The following is a 15,307-nucleotide window of genomic DNA, read 5'->3' as shown; positions in this document are numbered from 1 at the left end:
AATCTTCACTAATTCTATTGTTACTAGACGATCTAGCTTCTAATTCTGTTAATTAATAAAGCATCTCTATTTACATGGTAAATCTACATCAATCTAAATTAATTTTGAAATTCTGAGATAACATTAAACAGCAAAACTTGAAACATTTTGGTGCAAGAGACACAGCACAAACAGCACACTGTAATCAGTTTATGAGGTGATACATTCAGTGTGAATCAAATCTTCCATGCAATAAACTTGGTTTATCCAAGTAAACATTTTATATTTTACAGAGAATTCATGTTGGCAATATATAAAACTAGGTATTCGATAGTGTAGCTGTAGGCACCTTGAATTGCAACATGTAACCAGTATAATGAGTATAACGAATATAATGTGATGTCGTGTCTGCTCGTATCGCTCTTGATATAACCAGCATAATCTCTGGCCCTGCAGGGACAGAGTGTATTTAATTTTGTTTCTTATCTTGCAGTGATTTACTTCGCATCTGTAGTGTAATGTTTTTTGGAAAAAATTGACATGCACGTAGAGAAATGTAAAAGCTATACTAAACGTGTAAGGATCGAGTCAGGAACACCACTAATCAGGCTTAACGCCCAACAGCTGGGCTAGGCCTATATAAGCCCAGTGACCCAGTGCTGGGTCAGTGCCAAAGTTCTGAGCCAAGCTCCTAGCCAGTAACCTCGGGTACTGAGGTCTGTGAGCCCTTGTGCTACACCTCACTTCCGCGCTTGGAGGGTGTCCGTGTTTTTACGGGTTCCCCTCCCCGCTCCAGTTTTCCCTCCTCAAATCTGTCCGCCTCCCAAGGCTCCCCTTAGCCATTACATTCCTCTCTGTTTTCTGGTCTACTAACTAAGTTTTAGTTTGGTTTTCCCAGGGCACCGGGGCTGCCATTCTTCCCTTGTTACAAAGTATATATATTTTAGATTACAGAGAACACATCACATCCTTGCAATTTTGAGGCTATTAATCTCCCTAAATGAACCTGAATCTATTTACAGATTCCATCTTTAGCTGTGTCTTTTGTTCCAGAAACAGGTTTGTTGTGATTAATGGCATGTGTATCTTAAAGTGAAGTGCCAGAAGTCTATGTCTGATACTTGCATCTGAGAAATGATATGGTGATCTCCAAGTAAACAGATAGTCAGTGTACATTTTACTGGAGTGGTGAAATGTATATGGAATAAAGATGTTATCCTTTTCTAAGCCAGTCAAGGAATTCCTTAGCATAAAGGCTAATGTTGCTAAATAATCATTAAAGGCAGGTAGAGCCCAGAAAGCTTTATACAGAGGTATTCATGTTATTACTGTAATACCAACCAATCAGTAACACAGTGCAGTTTTTTACATTTTGTCATGAGGCAATACACATCATACTGTAAATAACAGAAACACAACACAGACAGTACCTGAAAGTTACCTACAGCTTGATAGATGGATAGGAGGATAGGAGGAGATATAGAAAAAAATGAGGGAAAAAGAAAGGAAATCAGAGAATGAAAGAGAGAGCAAGCCCAAAGGAGAGATTCCTCCAAACCTAACTCCACCAACTCTACCTCAGCTCTATTACAACTCTCCTCCAAAACCCCTCTACTACCAAGCTACGAATTCCTAAGAATCAAAAATTATACATACTAGTTTCAAACCCACCACAGGACAGCAAAGAAGTAACACAGCCTCATAGTTGTTATGTCAACTTGACATCAGATGACAAGTAGCTTATATGACAGATGACATTTGTTGGAATAAACATTTATAAATGTTTATGTATGTTTGTCAGTTGTCATGAAGGGCTTAGGTCAGGAAGGGCATATAGGTGTCAGGTAGGCTTCTGCACATTCCCCTCATTAAAGTTGTCTCAATATCATGTTAAATCCATATACTGTGATTCTTAACAAAAAGTGTGTAAACCTCACAGTGCATTTGATTAGATTACAATTCTTTAAAACATGATTTAATGCCTAATTAAATTTCAGATTTTACAATGATGTAACATATTTTGGTATGGATAAAATGTTTTAAAATTACACAGAACACCAGGGAAATATTATCAAAGAAGTGGAATACAGATAATAAAACAGCATGCTTTATTTTCATGGACAAAATTTTATTTGGCCAAAAATGAGTGTACATTTATTGAATGTTATTCTAATCAGCTCTAACATCCAATATTATTGTGTTTATATTGCCACTTTCAGATTTGATTAATTGGTTAATTAAGTGTATTAAGCGAGAGCAGGTATTCTGATATTGGAAAGACCAATTGAAGCCTGTAAATTGTATTCAGGTCAGTCGTATATTGACCCAGTATCAAACAAACAAATGAATACATACATACATAATTCCCCCCAGAACCACCATGAATCATTTGCATCTTAAATAATTTTGTGGCTTCAAGGTATATACAGATGTATTTATAAGGAAATTCATCAGTTAATCATTGCTTTTTTCTTTCTCTTAAACTTCAGATGTTTTTGGAGTGGGAAAAACACAAGCAGTGGGTAAGATTGCGAAATTTTAACATTTAACAGCATTTACTGAATCCAGAGGTATCACTAATATTATAATCAGGACAGGAGACTAGACAGAGACTGAATGACAGGAAGAGTGGTTAACTGGACAACAGGATCAGATATGGGTATGGCAGCAGGTGGGTCCTGTTTCTGGGGATGCTGCTTCATCATCTACAATTCCAGAGACTGGAGAAAGGGTGGAGTCTAAAATGCCTGGCAATGGAGATGGGGCAGGGTCTACATCACTAGGGACTGAAGACAGGTCAGAGTCTACAATGCCTGGGACTAGAAACATTGCGGAGTCTACAACAGCTGGGACTGGAGACAGGGCGAAGTCTATGTTGTTGTAGACTGGAGATTGGGTGGATCTCCAATGGTGAAGGCTTGAGACACAAGGCAACATAGGCAGAGAGATCCCAAGATGCCCTAGGCTACTAGTTTCCCCAGTACAGTGGCCTGACCACTGTAGATCAAGTGGGACAGATACAGTTCTAATTTTCTATGTGAACAGATTATCGTTTCTTATTTGACAAAGCCTGACTTTGATAGGATTTTGAAAACAGGTGGTTTTTGGACAATTACTTTAAAAGTCTGCTGAAATAAAAAAAATAGTTAAGTAAAAGGGTAAATCATAAATTATCAACATTCAACAAACCTTCCATTTTGCCATTGGCATCAAGTTTAGACATTGTAGAACTAGTCTATGGGACTGTCCTGCATATTAGAATCTGATACAAAACCTTTGTGATGGGCCTTTCAGACAATGGTAATGAGTTTTCCTACAGAAAGGAAACCTTTTGTATGTATACACTGATGCCAAAGTATTCAGTCCAAGCTTTTACATAAGACAACTTGGGAATGAGAATTGGTTGACAAATGAGGACAAAAGAGGTTTATCCATCCATTAAGAGAGAATCAAAATTCTGATCTTATTTCTGTAGTTCTGTTATTTCCATTTAGTTTTGCCTGGTTTGTAAATCACTCCCTGGATACATAATCTTTATCTATGTTATCTGTAGCATATGGTTGATTACCAAAGCAACATTACTGGATTAACTGGGACTACAGGAAAAATTACTGATTTTAAGAACATTATTGGATGTAATGATTACAGGCCTGTATCCCTGAACTCTGTAATCATGAAAGTCCTTGAATGCCTGGTCTTTGCCCACCTTGCTATTGTAGTGTCCATTGTCAGCCAGAGGAGGATGGACCCCCACTTTGAGTCTTGGTTCCTCTAAAGGTTTTATTCTCATGCTCCAGAAAGCTTTTCCTTTGCCACTGTCTCCCTTGGCTTGCTCACTGGGAACTTGGAATCAGACATTTGTAAAGCTGCTTTGTGACAACAACTGTTATAAAAAGCGCTATATATATATATATATATATATATATATATATATATATATATATATATATATATATATATATATATATACACACATTTGATTTGACTTGATTGAAGGCCATCACAAATCCTCTGTGTCACGGTTGGTCAGCCAGCTAGCAGGAGGGACATGCCCACTCCTGCAAGGGATCACACAGCTCACCAGCCCCGCTCACAATCACCAGAGTACTGACTGAACTCACCTGTTTGTAATTATAATCTGCTTATTTAAACTAACAGATCCCAAGAAACTGGGCTGCACGTTATAGGACATGGGACGCCAGTCTTGTCTGAGATCTGTGCTCACCAAAAGGAGACCTACTGTCTGAGTTTTGGTTTAAGTGTTATCATCATTAGATGCCGATGGAAAATAAAGAACATTTTGTTGCAACCCCGCCTCTCGATTCTTCCGTGCCGCAAACATCACACACTCCTGGATCCCTTGCAGTTTGCATACAGAGCAAACAGGTCTCTTGAGGATGTGCCCAACTTGGTCCTTCAGTTCATGCAGCATCTTGACAGTCTTGGAGCCTATGCTAAAGTTTGTGGACTTCAGCTCATCTTTCAACACCATCATGCCAGAGCTACTGCAGGTCAAACTGTCCCAGTTGACAGTATCAGATCTGATATGCAGATGGATTTTGGATTTTCTGACAAACAGGAGATAGCAGGTGTGGCTAGGAAAGCACATGTCAGACCACTGGAACCTCAGTGTTGGAGTACCACAAGGTTGTGTGCTCTTACCCCTTCTGTTCAGTCTCTACACCAATGACTGTGTCTCTAAGGAACCATCTGTTAGGATCCTGAATTTTGCAGGTGACACCACTGTGTTGGGTCTTATAGCCAATGGGGATAAGTTTGCCTAGAGAAAGGAAGTTGAGCAGCTGGTCTTTTGGTGCAGTAGCAACCACCTGATGCTGAACATGCAAAAGACTGCTTGATTCAAACACACTCATCATGGAATCTACAATGATAAAATTCATCTATACAGTAATAAACAAAATCTTGACTTTCGTTCTATCATAATCATTTTTAATCCAAAGTACACTGGATGCAAATTTTGACTTGTGGAGTCACAATTCCAGTGTTGCTAATAGTATTGCAAAAAGAATAAACATTTAAACAGAACAGTACAGCAGAAACAAGCATTTTTTTTTCTTTCAGGACCTCTTTTCTCTGTTGTTTCTGGAGCTACTATAAATCCTTTTCTGTATGACGGAGCAGCTGCCCCAATTGACCTTGAGCATCCATTTGTGTATGCAGGAAAGACTTACTCAAAACTTTATGTAAGTAGACCGATTATGCAATGATATTCTTTAGACAGTTTGCGCCACAATTATTAGCACCTATAATTACTATATAGTTTATCAAATATTTTGCGTAGTCAGTGCAGTGAGGACATTTCTACCATCATCTCCTGAGAGAACACTTGGACAGGGTTGGCTGATCATTCCTCCGTGAGCTGTGTCTCTACATCCCTCAGTGTTCCCACTTGCTGGCTTTCATTCTAGGGTTAGTATTCTAAGGTGGAAAATCTTGGGGTTTGCAATAGCACTGGGTTTGATCAGTGAGCCATCCTTAGAATAATACCATCATCATTTTGGTCTGGGACAGGGCTTTGTATTATGGTCCTCATAGAACATCTATTAATGACCCAGATATAGAACCCTAAGCATTTTTCTACAGCTTGGCAATGTTCTAAGATATGTTGCCTAGCAAGATTTCCAGTGATTTTAGAGCTAAACAGCTTCTCATGATCATATATCAGAAATCATGATTGTGAAAGTGCAGAAGGTTCTTTTACACATGACTGTTTCTGTTATACTGACCTCTGATGTTTGTTACCACACAGCTATGATTTGGTTTTATCTGACCATAACATTGTAAGGCCCAGGGTAGATGCTTATATTTGTGCTTGGGCAAGCCTTTCACACCATTTGAGTATCTCCAAATTAGTGGATGCAATTTCTGATCTACTGAAAAAGAATGCATGTGTAGGGTAACAGTATTCATGATCTCACTCATCATCTCATTATCTCTCTTCCAGCTTGGCATGAATGGCTTTGTGTCTTTCACTCAACCTCTTGATGATCTCTACCCTGATCCTCACTTTTCAAGTAACATAGTTGCTCCACTTTGGATTATTATAAATAATACGGATGAGGGAAACATTTCCTATATTCAAGCAACAGAAGGTTCACTTATAACACAAGCTACAGATGCCCTGAATGGTCTGTACGACAAGTATAATTCCAGTGTCACCTGGGTCTTCGTCGCCACATGGTTGAACATACCACTTGAGCTCGAATCAGCGGTAAGAGTCTCTCTTTATCATTCAATCAGTGATTCTGAAGTGCACAATTTTAACCCTCTTTTTTCTCGTTAAGAATGTGACATTCCAAGTAGTCCTGATCACTGTTGATACTGATGAATCTTACGTCCTGATGAACTACGGGGACATTCCTTCTTTTCAAGAAATCTGGCTGGTGAGAAGACAATGTTTATATACATGTTTATGTCTAGCTTTATTATTATGTTGTCAAATGAAACTGTAACAGCACATCTGATTTACACCACATTAGTCATGGAAAATTCATCTGAACATTCTTTTTGTTTAAATGCCCTGTTTGTAGGCTGGTTTTGGTGTGGAAAATAAGAACAATTTCTTAAAACTCCCAGTAAAAGATTCCAGTGCCTTGACATCAGCAAGTAATTTTGGAATCCCCGGACGCTGGGTTTTCAGCGTTTATTTGGGACCTAAAGGTACATTTATTTTATTTTCATTTTGGTTTGACAAAGTGATATTCAGGTTATGATGCAATGATAATGGTAACTACTGCAGGGAACAGCTGTATCAATATTTAACATTTCAATTTATGACCATGAAATATTGCTTCAGGTCTGTAGTTATTCTGGATTTTGGGATTTTTCTAGATGAAAGCACAGAATGAGTGTTTACAAAGCTGAATTTGGATTTATTATTAGCAAAATAAATTATTTACCTATCAGTAGCATTAGCAGTTATACTTCATATTTAAACATCAAAGCTGTGTCTTTCTATTTTCAAGTTATGTTTTGCATAAAACATTGGGTTACATTGTCATAATATATTGTTTATGCACATAATTGTGTATGAGGACAAAAGACACAAATCCAAACATGATGCAGTGGGGCAAGTATCAACTTGATTAAAATTTTATATATATATACATACACTGCCTGGCCAAAAAAAAAAGTCACACACTCTAATATTTTGTTGGACCGCCTTTAGCTTTGATTATGGCACACATTCGCTGTGGCATCGTTTTGACAAGCTTCTGCAATGTCACAACATTTATTTCTGTCCAGAGTTGCATTAATTTTAACCCAAGATTTTGTATTGATGATGCGAGATTTGGACCACTGCACAAAGTCTTCTCCAGCACATCCCAAAGATTCTCAGTGGGGTTCAGGTCTGGACTCTGTGGTGGCCAATCCATGTGTGAAAATGATCTCATGCTCCCTGAACCACTCTTTCACAATTAGAGCCCAATGAATCCTGGCATTGTCATCTTAGAATATGCCCGTGCCATCAGGGAAGAAAAAATCCATTGAATAACCTGGTTGTTCAGTATTTTCCTTGCTGAACCTAGACCTGACCAACTGCAGCAACCCCAGATCATAGGAATGCCCCCACAGGCTTGTACGGTAGGCACTAGGCATGATGGGTGCATCACTTCAGCCTCCTCTCTTCTTACCCTGATGTAATCACTCTGGAACAGGGTAAATCTGGACTCATCAGACAACATGAGCTTCCTCCATTGCTCCAGAGTCCAATCTTTATGCTCCCTAGCAAATTGAAGCCATTTCTGCCAGTTAGCCTCACTGACAAGTGGTTTTCTTAAGGCTACACAGCTGTTTAGTGCCAATCTCTTGAATTCCCTTCGCATTGTGCATGTGGAAATGCTCTTACGTTCACTATTAAACATATCCCTGAGTGCTACTGTTGTTTTTCTATTATTTGATTTCACCACACGTTTAAGTGATCACCGATCAGGGTCATTCAAGATTTTTTTCTGATCACATTCCTTCCTCGAAGATGATGTTTCCCCACTGTCCTTCCACTTTTTAATAATGCGTTGGACGGTTCTTAACCCGATTTTAGTAGTTTCAGCAATCTCCTTAGATGTTTTCTCTGCTTGATGCATGCCAATAATTTGACCCCTCTGAAACAGATTAACATCTTTTCTATGACCACAGGACATGGATGTTTAACAAATGAGAAGCTACTCACTGCATCAGTTAGGGTTATATAACTTGAAACATAATCACCTAGGTAGTAATTATCCATTGGAAGGCTCTTACCTATTTGATTAGTTAAATCCAGGTGGTGACCTTTTTTTTTGGCCAGGCAGTGTGTGTATGTGTATATATATATATATATATATATATATATATATATATATATATATATATATATATATATATAGTATTCTCCTAAAGTGTTATACCATTGTGGTCAAAGTTTGATTAATGATGAAAGAACAAATACATGTTAATCTTAAAATATATTAATATCAATAAAAGTGAGAGAGGCAGCTCCAGACATTCATATTAGTATCAATAATGGTGTCAGAAGCAGCTCCATGGATGAGAGAATGCTTTGAATCATTAGCATTTTTTCCTTTGTTCACATTTCAAAATTTTTCCTTTGTTCACTTGTTCACTTGCTAGAAGATTGCTGTGCTATGAAATGTGAAAGAAAAATTACATATTTTTACATTTTTACCAGTTTGTAACAAGTATTAGTGTTTAATAATATCATATTTTCATTTTGTGATGTCACCTTTATAAGTACTCTCAGTGAAGGATTTCAGTGAATAGTTCAATGGATTACAATGTATTTAAATCCTTTATTCTAGCCAAAATAGACTACTATTATTTTGATTGTATTGTCCCACTGCTTCTGAAGAGTGCAAAATACACCTCCACCCCCCACCCAAAAAAAAAATCTGATTTACATCTTTCTTCCAGTGAACTTTTTCCCCATTTTACCTGAAGCTAATTCTTCTCATGAAGCATTTGTATCAATTGATCTTGAATATCCATTAGTGTACAATGGAAGAAATTACTCACAACTATATGTAAGTACTGAAATAAACTATTTAAAGATGCATACTGCAACTGTGTTGTGTCCGCAACCCAGAATTGCTGCAATATTTCTTTTGGCTGTATAATTCTAATCCTTTCTTTTAGCTGGACTGGAATGGTTTCGTGTCATTCTTCGAACCTCCTTTGGAATTCTACCCTAATTCATACGTTGGCCAGGACATGATTGCTCCATTCTGGTTTGACATTAAAAATAAAGTAGAGGGATTATTGATTTACTATGAACAAGCAACAGATGGTCCTCTCATAGCAGTAGCTACAGATGCCGTTAAGCAGGCGTTCCCAGATACTGACTTTGAAGAAGTTGTCTGGGTCTTCGTCGCCACTTGGAACTGGATTCCACTTGAGTTTCCAACAGTGGTAAGAGTCTGTCCTTATAATTCAGTGACTGCCCCCAATGTGCACAATTTAAATCCTTTTTCTTCTCTTTAAGGATGTATCATTCCAAGTGGTCTTGATCAGTGATGTATATAAACGCTCTTATGTCCTCATGAACTATGGAAACTTTCCTTCTCTTTCAAATATCTGGCTGGTGAGAAGACCATGTATACAGTATATATACATTTTAGCAAATTTTAAATGCAGAGATTCTTATGTGTTGGGGTACATTCACACACCATATTTGTTATTGGTCTGGAAATGTTTTTTCGTACAAATATTACCTTTCTAGGCAGGCTTTGCATTCAACTACGAATACAACTTCAGCAATCTTTCAGTAAATAGCTCCAGTGTCCTGTCTTCAACAAGTAATATTGGATTTGATGGTCGTTGGGCTTTTGAAACTCCTGGTAAATACATTTTCTTGTTTATTTTGTCAAATTCATTCTTATGACTGAGTTCCTACTTTTTATGTTTGTGTAATTTACTAGACTGGGTAGTGTAAGTTATGAGGGATATGATTAAAGAAGTAGTGTAGGTTATGAGGGACATGATTAGAGATCACTGCATTCACAGTAAGACGGGGCCTGCTAGTTTTGAGGATGTGACGCAGAACAGCTTTCTTGTTACAAATGGGAGTTTTAAGTTTTAAGATGCAAATTTTATCCCTGTGTGGTTGAAAGTATCTCTGTCGCTTTTCATTTTATGAAATGTCATGATGAATAGTTTGTTAAACCAAGATTCAGATTAAATTTAAAAGACAGCAATAGAAGTCCCTTCACATTTTTCATACATTTTACAATTTTTGCATTGACATAGAATAAAAGAGTTTCACAAAGGAACAAAATAGAGCTTTGGTATAATTATGGTATAATTATAATTATTTTTAATCAAGGAGTCAAGGATTTGTACAACTAAGGGATGTTTTTTTCCTCCCTCTCCCTTTTCTCTATTTTTTATCTTTCACTTTCTATCTCTCACTTTAGACAACTGTGAAAGAGCTGTGCAGTGCACTCAGAATGAGATGTGTGTGAAGAGAAGTGGAATTTATGGCTGTAAATGTGCAGATGCAAATTTGAGGCCCAACCCTCAAACTTTTGGTACATCTTTAAAATTATTTGCAATTCAATTGTTCTGTGGCCTTTAAGAAAATGTACTGGTTCAGTCAACAGGAAGCTCAAGCCATAGTGATGTATATTGTAATAAAAAGGATTTACCTTTTTTGTCATTAACAAAACATCTACACCATGCAAGAGGTCCCTGACTATTATTTTATTTAACCAGATCATTTAATGTAGTTTACTATATACATTTACAGCCCAACTAAAGAAGCAATAAGTAATTTTTGCAATTCTTCTTCACATGATGAAAGAGCCATTATACTGCCATCTACTGAGCTGGATGGGTCAGATATTCTGTACTGAATCTATTTTAAACATGGCCGCCTTCATGTGGGAGACCTGCTTTATGAAGTATAAATTGCTTTATTTGAAATCTACTAAGGAATTTGATTTTGCACTTTATAGAGCAGGGTCGAGAGAGACTAGTCAGGGTCAAGAGAAAGATGAATGCAGCAATGTACAGAGACATCCTTGAAGAAAACATGCTCCAGAGCGCTCTGGACCTCAGACTGGGGCGAAGGTTCATCTTCCAGCAGGACAACGACCCTAAGCACACAACTACAATAACAAAGGAGTGGCTTCGGGACAAGTCTGTGAATGTTTTGAGTGGCCCAGCCAGAGCCCAGACTTCAACCCTATTGAAAATCTCTGGAGAGATCTGAAAATGGCTGTGACCCAACACTCCCCAGCCAACCTGATGGAGCTGGAGAGGTTCTGCAAAGAAGAATGGGAGAAACTGCCCAAAAATAGGTGTGCCAAGCTAGCAGAGGTATTTACAGGAATCTTCAACCTATCCCTATCTCTGGCAAAGTTTCCCAAGTGCCTGAAATCTGCCATCATAGTGGTATTGCCCAAGAAAACAAAGTAATTGGAATGACTATTGTCCAGTTACCCTCACACCAACAATAATGAAGGGTTTTGAAAGGCTGGTATTCTGCCACATCAAAGATATCATCCCTGGCTCTCTGGAGTCATGCCAGTTTGCCTATAGAACAACAGGTCCACAGAGGATTCTACAGTATAGTTCTGGCTCTTTACACTGTCTTGACTCACCTGTACAGGCAGGGTACATACACCAGGATGCTGTTCATAGACTACAGCTCTGCTTTCAGTAACATCATTCCCAGCAAGGTCACCTCTAAGATACACCAGCTAGGCCTCAGCTAGTGAATCATTATTCACCGAGTTCCTAATGTTTCTCTCAGAGCATTTCTCTCTGGTGAGCTGGTGCTCAGAGAACAATCTGTCAATCAACACCCCAGAGACCAAGGAGCATAAACTTTGGCTGGTCATGAAAGATGAGTACCCTCCAATCTCCATCAATGGTGACAGAGGGTGCCCAGCTTCAGATTCTGGGCATTCACATCTCAGAAGATCTCACACAACTACACTTGTCAAGACAGCACAGCATTGTTTGGTCTCTGTTGACCACTCTACTCCCATCCTCATCTGTGTGTACAGAAGTAGTGGTTGCTCAGTGGTTAAGGTACTTAACTTGTAATTGGAAGGTTGCCAGTTCAAGTCCTGCCACTGTTTGGTCACTGAGCAAGGCCATTAACCTTCAATTGCTCAAGCTGTATTCATTCATAATTGTAAGTTGCTTTGGGAGGAAGAGGTGGGGACTGAGTGGAGCCAGAGACTCAAACATTTATTATGATGTGGAGTGATTATGAGGAGGACACTTGCTGAAAAGAGTGAGATTTATTAGGGGCTTATCCAAAATCAGAGTCGTGGTCACAGTCCTGGGTCATAGAGCCGACACTGAGAGTAAGGGAATAAACAATAAAAATGAACAATACACACAAAGACAAAAGGGAAGCAGGCTACAATAAAATAACATGAACACAAGCAGCGATATGTATTATGTCCACTATAGAGGCACAACACCAAGGAGCTGCTGTATCCTGAATTCTGCTTATTTGAAACTTGAATGCAATATTTTTTTATCTTCTGTATTGTTATTCTATTTTTATTTTGTGGAGAAACTTACATATGTGATATGTGAATCTTGTCATTCTATTCAATAGTTACTCTAAGTACTAGCAGTAACAGGAGTCTCTTTCTCTGGATCTCTGCTCCAATCTTCTCAGATGCCACTGAGGCATGTTCAGGCAGTTCTGGGACAGTATCTCTCTCTCGTTGTCAGCTGTTTGAAGCTGGATATTCTGCACAGTACCTCCACCTCAGTGATCACAAGTGCAAAGGAGTGATACAGGGTGATAGGGTGGTGTTCAGCTTTGACTACCATGAACACAACTGTGGCACAGTTCTTTTGGTAGGGTATAGTACAAATAAATATATTGTACCTGTTATACCTGTTTACTTTTTATATTTTGTTTTATGTTTTAATCAAGAGTATTACCATATCCTCTAATCCTTGTGTCATATTTTGCATGTTCATCATTAATCTATAATCTTTGAAGTATTTAAGACCTCTATAATAAATTATATAGAACTATATTAAATTTAGTTTGCAGATTAAAATATATTTTGGTGTTAGTCAAATTTTAGTAATTCAGTGAACTCAAATCTTAGCATTTTAGCAAAGGAAAACTGAGCCCAGTTGTTGTTGGCATTTTTGTGTATAAAATGCATAGACTCCATTATTATGTGTTTATTGGCACTTTAGTGCAGTGCTTTGGAATGTTATGACTTAAAGAAACCATATCTGGTGAGTTTTTATGGTCTAAATTTGAATCTGTTTCCTAGAATAATGCCACACACTTCATGTATAAGAATAAAATTGAAGCGATCATGGAAGAGGAGGACCAGACAGTGATCAGTCGTGACAAGTGGCTGAGCATTGACATTTCCTGCGTGTATCCGCTCACTGAGAGCATCTCCATGCCCATGTCCATCCAAGTCATGCAAAGGTAGAACTATTTCTACTACCAGCACCCATCTTCACATGAGATGATAGAAGTGTTTCTCTTTTGAAGGTCATCTCTCATCTCTCATTCTCTTTGTCCCCCCAAAAGTGTGATAATGAAGGACCTTCCTACTGAAGGCGAATACGAGATCCACATGATCCCCTATCCTGATGCTTCATTTACCAGTCCGCACTCTAACAATGTAACTCTTCAGCTGAATGACCCGCTTTTTGTGGCTGTGGATGTGATCGGAGTCAACAGCACACAGGTCTCCATTCTGCTGGACAGATGCTGGGCCACTCCTGTCTATGACATGAACTACAACATCTCCTGGAATCTGATCATTAATGAGTAAGAGAAAGTTTTGGATTGCAACCATAAGAGTGAGACATGCATATCAAAACCTATATTTGCATTACAGAAAACAGCTCTAAGGACTATGGGTTCCAGAAAAGAGATGATTTTACTACAACACTTACTTGCAATTTGATAGCTTGTCCATTCTACATCACTCTAATGTGATATCTAATTCAAGACAAACTCTATTCTGTCTTGAATTAAAGAGAATTTCAAAAGGTGCTATTTTTTAAAAATAAGGGCTTTTTTTTTTTTTAATATCTACTTTGAAATTAAACTGAACCAAGGAAATGTCACCACAATGCTAACTTCGCTCATTCAGAACTACATAAACTTTTGTCTTATGTTTCCTTTCTTTTCTCATCTTCATCAGCCTCTAATTCTTCTTCCTTACATTTCCAGGTGTCCCAACCCAGAGGACGGCACTGTGCAGGTGTTGCAAAACGGCGTCTCCACATCTGGCCGCTTCTCCTTCAAGATGTTCACCTTCACAAGTGTCTCTCCATACGTCTTCTTACACTGCCAGGTTCATCTGTGCCTTGTTGAAAGTGGGGAATGTGCCCAGGTGAGTTCTCAGGCAGGTGCTGGCTAATGCCGCAGTAGACTAGTTCAGAAAGATACACTGTGCTATTCAAGGGATCCATGTAGGAAGAAATAGCTGAAAACCAAAGACGTACATATGGCTTTTCCACTTCCTCCTTGGCCTTACGTCTACTTGATTTTCTTGTCTCACAGCCGTGCGGTGGCGATCCTGAGAGAAGACGACGTCGCTCTCTGGACTTTCATGACACAGTTCAAATTTCTATGAGCATCTGATTGGCTCATTTGATAAATTGACCTTTGTGGTACTAAGGCTCTAATTAATTGTTCTATTATTTCTATGTTTAATCAAAGTCTTTTAATTCATTTGAAAGTGACACTATTTATGTAAATTAAATTGCAATTAAATTTAAATCCACCCAGATCTTATAGGCAAAATCGTATTTCTTATCAATGGAAATTTGCATGTAATCATACTCTTGTTGTACTGATTCAACTGTTTAAAATTATGAAAATAAATCTATCTTAAGCATTTTTTATTTTAAAATTTAGATAGATTTATAAATAGATTTCAGATATGTGTACTGATATAATTGCTTTACTTTGATGGTGGTTGACTGATGCCAGCTGTTACAGTTATACTTAATATTTAGAATGAACTTAGGTTGAACCAAATGCATTTAAGTTATTTACCATAATGAGTTTTCATTCAGATGTTAAACTTTACTTTAATCAGTAGGCTCTACTTTCTAAAATAATTACACAGCAGCAGAGGACTTTCGGCTCAGACTTTAGCCCAGCTGTTGGGTTTGGTAAGAACAACTTTGATACATAGATATTGTCCAACTATAGGCCTATTTCAAATAATCTATTAAAATCTTAAAATTGGAGATAAAGCCATTTTCTTAACACTTAGGCTTATATATGTGTGGAGATCACACTATACTATATACTGCAAATGAAATAATAAATCATGATTATTCTCCACAGTAGGAT

The 15,307-nt window shown here is 37.9% G+C and overlaps 1 protein-coding gene across 1 annotated transcript in view; it reads left to right on the top strand.

Annotated features, from left to right (window-relative positions):
- Window positions 1–15,107, top strand: part of LOC145651334 (uncharacterized) — a 16,250-nt gene extending 1,143 nt beyond the window's left edge. The window contains exons 4-18 of the mRNA XM_081697819.1: window positions 2,469–2,501; window positions 5,062–5,183; window positions 5,945–6,211; window positions 6,285–6,383; window positions 6,531–6,660; window positions 8,911–9,020; window positions 9,133–9,405; window positions 9,479–9,577; window positions 9,716–9,833; window positions 10,410–10,523; window positions 12,635–12,819; window positions 13,254–13,417; window positions 13,523–13,765; window positions 14,174–14,336; window positions 14,507–15,107. Of these exons, the coding sequence (XP_081553945.1) occupies window positions 2,469–2,501; window positions 5,062–5,183; window positions 5,945–6,211; window positions 6,285–6,383; window positions 6,531–6,660; window positions 8,911–9,020; window positions 9,133–9,405; window positions 9,479–9,577; window positions 9,716–9,833; window positions 10,410–10,523; window positions 12,635–12,819; window positions 13,254–13,417; window positions 13,523–13,765; window positions 14,174–14,336; window positions 14,507–14,587 (2,201 nt within the window). The 3' untranslated portion in view covers window positions 14,588–15,107. The remainder of the gene's footprint in view (window positions 1–2,468; window positions 2,502–5,061; window positions 5,184–5,944; window positions 6,212–6,284; window positions 6,384–6,530; window positions 6,661–8,910; window positions 9,021–9,132; window positions 9,406–9,478; window positions 9,578–9,715; window positions 9,834–10,409; window positions 10,524–12,634; window positions 12,820–13,253; window positions 13,418–13,522; window positions 13,766–14,173; window positions 14,337–14,506) is intronic.
- Window positions 15,108–15,307: the final 200 nt, after the last annotated feature.

The sequence above is a fragment of the Electrophorus electricus genome, chromosome 15 (genome assembly GCF_041902795.1).
Source record: "Electrophorus electricus isolate QZ-2024a chromosome 15, ASM4190279v1, whole genome shotgun sequence".
NCBI classification, from domain to species: Eukaryota; Metazoa; Chordata; class Actinopteri; order Gymnotiformes; family Gymnotidae; genus Electrophorus; species Electrophorus electricus.
This window is presented reverse-complemented; position numbering and strand designations above follow the sequence as displayed.